Source organism: Peromyscus maniculatus, chromosome 2 (assembly GCF_049852395.1).
Source record: "Peromyscus maniculatus bairdii isolate BWxNUB_F1_BW_parent chromosome 2, HU_Pman_BW_mat_3.1, whole genome shotgun sequence".
Classification (NCBI taxonomy): Eukaryota; Metazoa; Chordata; class Mammalia; order Rodentia; family Cricetidae; genus Peromyscus; species Peromyscus maniculatus.
In genome coordinates, this window is record NC_134853.1 from 138,056,945 (window position 1) to 138,061,693 (window position 4,749).

Genomic DNA, 4,749 nt, shown 5'->3' on the forward strand with positions numbered 1-4,749 from the left:
TGTAAGAAAGACAGAGGAGCAGAGTGGTACATCACTGCAGAACAGGAGATGCAACCACTGTGACTGGGATAAGAAAAGGCTGGAATTGATAGAGAAACAGGTCGTTACACAGAGGGGTCAGAAAGATGTTTTTTATTTTATTTTTTATTTTATTTTGGGAGGAAGTTACAAGGGTGGAGGGCACATATGGAAGGACTGGGAAATGTGTGTGACTGAGGTGCATAATGTGCAATTCCCAAAGAACAAATAAAAAATATGTTTAAAGAGAATAAATTTCTGCAGGTGTTATCCAGTAAGCTTACTAAGGTGTTTTGAATTATACCTTAGTGTAGCCTGTCAACCAAACAGCCACTATGCTTTCACAGGGTTTGTCCCAATTACCAATTACTATGTGGGTTCAAATACACAGGTCAGTTACATACAATAAAGACACTGTCCCTTTCTTAAACATCAAATAATCTAATTCAGCTTGTCCTGGATTTTGGCTCAGCAGTCTACCCTACTACGTCTCATCACCTTGAAAAAGGCTCTCTTCATGTCTTTGTTCCGAAGACTGTAGACCACGGGGTTGAGCAAGGCTGTGAAGGCATTGTAAAAGAGTGAGATCTGCTTGTCTCGCTCAGGGGAGTAGCTGGAGTTGGGCTTCATGTAGATGTAAGTGCATGGACCATAGAAGAATGTGACCACAGTCAGGTGGGAGGCACAGGTAGAGAAAGCCTTACAGAGGCCCTGGATGGACTTGATCTTGAGAATAGCCTTGACAATACCAATGTAGGAGGCCACAATGAGGGAAATGGGAGTAACAACCAGAAAAACACTCAAAACCAGGTCCACCATCTCAATGAGGTGGGTATCCATGCAAGCCAGGCTACGCACTGAAGGACCTTCACAGAAGTAGTGGTTAACCCTGTTAGGCCCACAATATGGCAGATTCATAGTAAAGAAAGTATGAAACAGAGAGAAGAAGAAACCACAGATCCACGTCCCAGCTGCCAACCATATGCACAGTCCCCAATTGAGGATGACAGTATAACGCAGTGGGTAGCAAATGGCCACATATCTGTCATAAGCCATGACAACAAAGAAGGTGCACTCAGTCATAGCCAGGGCACCAAACACATACATCTGCAGCCAGCAGCCAGCAAAGGAGATGGTCTGAGAGTGAGCAAGAAGATGCACCAACATCTGGGGCATGGTGGTGGTGACATAGCACATATCCAACAGGGCAAGTATACAGAGGAAGAAGTACATGGGAGTGTGCAGCTGTGTGTCCAGGCAGATCAGCATGATGATGAGCCCATTGCCCAGGACTGTGCATAGGTAGATGAGAAGGAACACAATGAAGAGGATGCTGTTGGTTGTGGGGTCACTGGAGAAGCCAAGCAGGATAAATTCGGAAACCCAGCTTTGATTCTGAACTGGAATCATCCACATGGTGGGGGCTGTATGAAAATCACGTTCATATATGTATCACTTCATAATTGACAGCAATAGAGGCAGACAGAGAAGACATATGATGGATTGATGGCTCCAAGTTTAGGAGCACTGACTGCTGCTGTTCCGGGGACCAAACAGCTAACAGCTGCCTCTGCTTCCAGTTCCAAGAAACCTGACTCCCTCTTCTGCCTCCACATTCCAGGATTACACATGATGCACAGACATGCAGATAGGCAAAAACCCATATACACAAAATAAAAAAATAAGACATTTTAAATAAGAAAAGAAAGGCTGGGGTCTGGATTGTGAGCACACTGTTCAGTTTCCATGCACACTTCTCAAGCTACTGAACCTCAATCTCTTCATCTATCAAATGAGGCTGATGACAATCATGTCTCAGGATTGTGATGAATATCTAAAGCATCTCACAGAACTCCTGGAGACACCATGTAACACATGAGATGTCACATGAAGTTTCACATTCTCATTCCATTCCTGGGAAGGCAGAGAAAGGGGATCCCCAGAATAAGAGGGCTAGTTACACTTGCTCATAGAATCCCTCTTCTCTCTCTTTGACTGGACTCCTGGAGCTTTTCCATGGTGTTTTCTGTGGATCTCTGCATCTGCTTCCTTCAGCCACTATAGAAAAGCTCTGTGATGACAGTTAGGGTATCACTGATCTGATCACTGGGGCAAGCCAGTTCAGTTCAGGCCCCCTCTCTACTATTTCTAGTAGTCCAAGCTGGGGTCATCCTTGGGGATTCCTGGCAACTTCCCTAGCACCGGGTTTCTCTCTATCCCCATGATGTCTCCCTCTATAATGGTATCTCTTTCATTGCTTTTCCCACTCCATTCCTGTTCCAGCTCTGCCATCCCATTCTCTTATATTCTCACCCCCCATCCCCAACTCTCCATCAACGGCTGTGGAGCCTGCATGGAACTGGACTAGGCCCTCTGCATTGTGAGATAGTTGTGTAGCTTGATCTGCTTGAGGGCCCCCTGGTGGTAGAATCAGAATCCATCCCTGGTGCATGAGCAGGCCTTTTGAAGCCCACTACCTATGATGGGACACCATGTGCTGCCTTGAGGCAGGGGGAAGGGCTTGGACTTGCCTCTACTGGATGAACCTCCCCATGGGAGGCCCTGTCTTCTTGTAGGGGGGGAGTGGGGATGGGTTGGGAGGGGGATCGTGGGGGACAGGAGGAGGGAAGAGGGGGATCTTTGGTGTGTAAAATGAATGAAAAAAAATTCTTAATAAAAAGAAGAGGGCTAAAGCAGGGTGGTGGCGGCGGCGGCGGTGCACGCCTTTAATCCCAGCACTTGGGAGGCAGAGCCAGGCGGATCTCTGTGAGTTCAAGGCCAGCCTGGGCTACTAAGTGAGTTCCAGGAAAGGCGCAAAGCTACACAGAGAAACCCTGTCTCAAAAAACAAAAAAATAAATAAACAAATAAATAAAAATAAGAGGGCTAGCTACACTAGATGAAATTATGAACACTGGGTTCAACTGAGAGACCCTGCCTCAATGAATGAGGAGAGAGCAATGGAGGAAGGATCCCCTGTCAGTCTCTGAACACACACACACACACACACACACACACACACACACACAGCAGAGACACATGCAAGAGAGAGTAAACAGTAGATGAAGAAGACAGAACACATGTCATTCAGACACAGGCCCTCACACATACAGTTCCATGAGTAATGACAGAAGTTCACGTGTGCAGTGCACTGGAGACACTGGAGTCTTCCCAGGGAAGGCTCATGGATCCTGTAAATATGGGAGCAGGAAAATCCTTTCTTCCTTTTTTACTCCTACCTCCCTCTGCACACAGACAATCAATTCTGGGTATACTGTAGCTTTAAGTGGTAAATACAAAGCAACCTTTTTTTTTTTTTTTTGGAGTCAAACCTGAAAAATATATTTATCATTTTAGGGGAAGCAAAAGTAAGATTTTTTTAAAAGAGCACTTTCCATAGAGGGAAAAACCATAATGGTAATTTAGAATAAACAAAAAAGAAGTGCTCAAAATATTTATACAAAGAATTGGAAAGATATATAAGAAAAACAGATGCTCCAATGGAACAGTGAACAATATTTAAAGGGCATTTCACAAGGCAGCTGTCTAGTGAGCACTGATGAGGCTCAGGTCCTCAGCACCATTACTCATCTGGAAATTGCAGGAGAACACCACAGTGCCAACGCCCAACCTCCTCTTCTCCATCTCACATCCCCACACACCTACCAGCATGGCCACAGTAACAGAGATCTAGTGTTGACGAGAGTAACTCGATCCGATGGGAGAGTAAATTAAAATGATCCCTTTAGTGTGTGCCTGGCTGTGTTCCCTAACATTGAACACACTTAGTGCATTGCCCAGCAATACAAATGTTAACTATAGTTCTGAAACAATATGTAAACACAAAGGAATATACAAATGCATGCTCAAGGAAAGACCTGTGAAGGAAATATGCAAACACTACTCACAACAGTCTGAACTATGGCACCACCCATGCTAATTAACAAGACAATAGTTAAGACAAGAATTGGTTTTCATGGGAGTAGAAATATGAAAGAGATTTCTAGACATCCTGTCTCCTCTTCCCCTGTCCCCACCCCCTCTCCTGACCAGTCTGCTGCTCATGACCCTCACCGCTGTCCTTCCTTTCAGCCCAGGTCAGGAGCTCATCATCTCTCCCAGCAGTTCTGCATCAACATCTCCATGTGCCCCTTGCCTCTAAATGTTCCTCTTTCAATACAGTCTTTTTTTTTATTTTAATTTTTAAAAATATTCCAGTCAATATACTTAGATCATATTCTTTCCCTCCTCCAACTTCTCCCAGATCCTTCCCTCCCAACTTTATGTTCTTTCTCCTCCCATTCTCTCCTTCAAAACAAACAAACAACATTGTTTTAAAAATTAAAGAAAGAAAATCAAAAGAAAAACAAAACAAAACAAAACCATGGAATCAGTTTCCTATTGGCCAACTCCTCCTGGGCATGTGGGCTGCCCTGGAGTATAACTGATATGCTCAATGACTCTCTACTGGAAAAAAGAGATTTTACCTTTCCTAGCAGGTATCAACTGCAAATAGCTTCGTCTTTAGGGGCAGGACTTGGAGTCCACTTCCCCTTCTCACTGCTGGCCATTTGTCTGCATCAACACATTCTCCATGTGACTGCTACCTCAGTTTTAAAAGAAATCACACTGCTGCTATCTGGCCCCTGTTAAAATCCTTTTTAAGAGCTCTCATGACCCATCATTTGAGTCAGATGCACAGGTCATTCGTAACCTGCCTGCCTATAAAGAC

The 4,749-nt window shown here is 44.6% G+C and overlaps 1 protein-coding gene across 1 annotated transcript; it reads right to left on the reverse strand.

Moving 5' to 3' along the window:
* Nucleotides 1-486: 486 nt before the first annotated feature.
* LOC121827505 (olfactory receptor 2A12-like) lies at nt 487-1,434 on the reverse strand. The gene has a single exon (XM_076563616.1). It carries the CDS (start codon nt 1,432-1,434, stop codon nt 487-489), a length of 948 nt encoding a protein of 315 aa, XP_076419731.1.
* Nucleotides 1,435-4,749: the final 3,315 nt, after the last annotated feature.

Excerpts from the sequence above, each read along its gene's own strand:
- LOC121827505 (XM_076563616.1), bottom strand. The coding sequence starts at position 1,434 with ATGTGGATGATTCCAGTTCAGAATCAAAGCTGGGTTTCCGAATTTATC.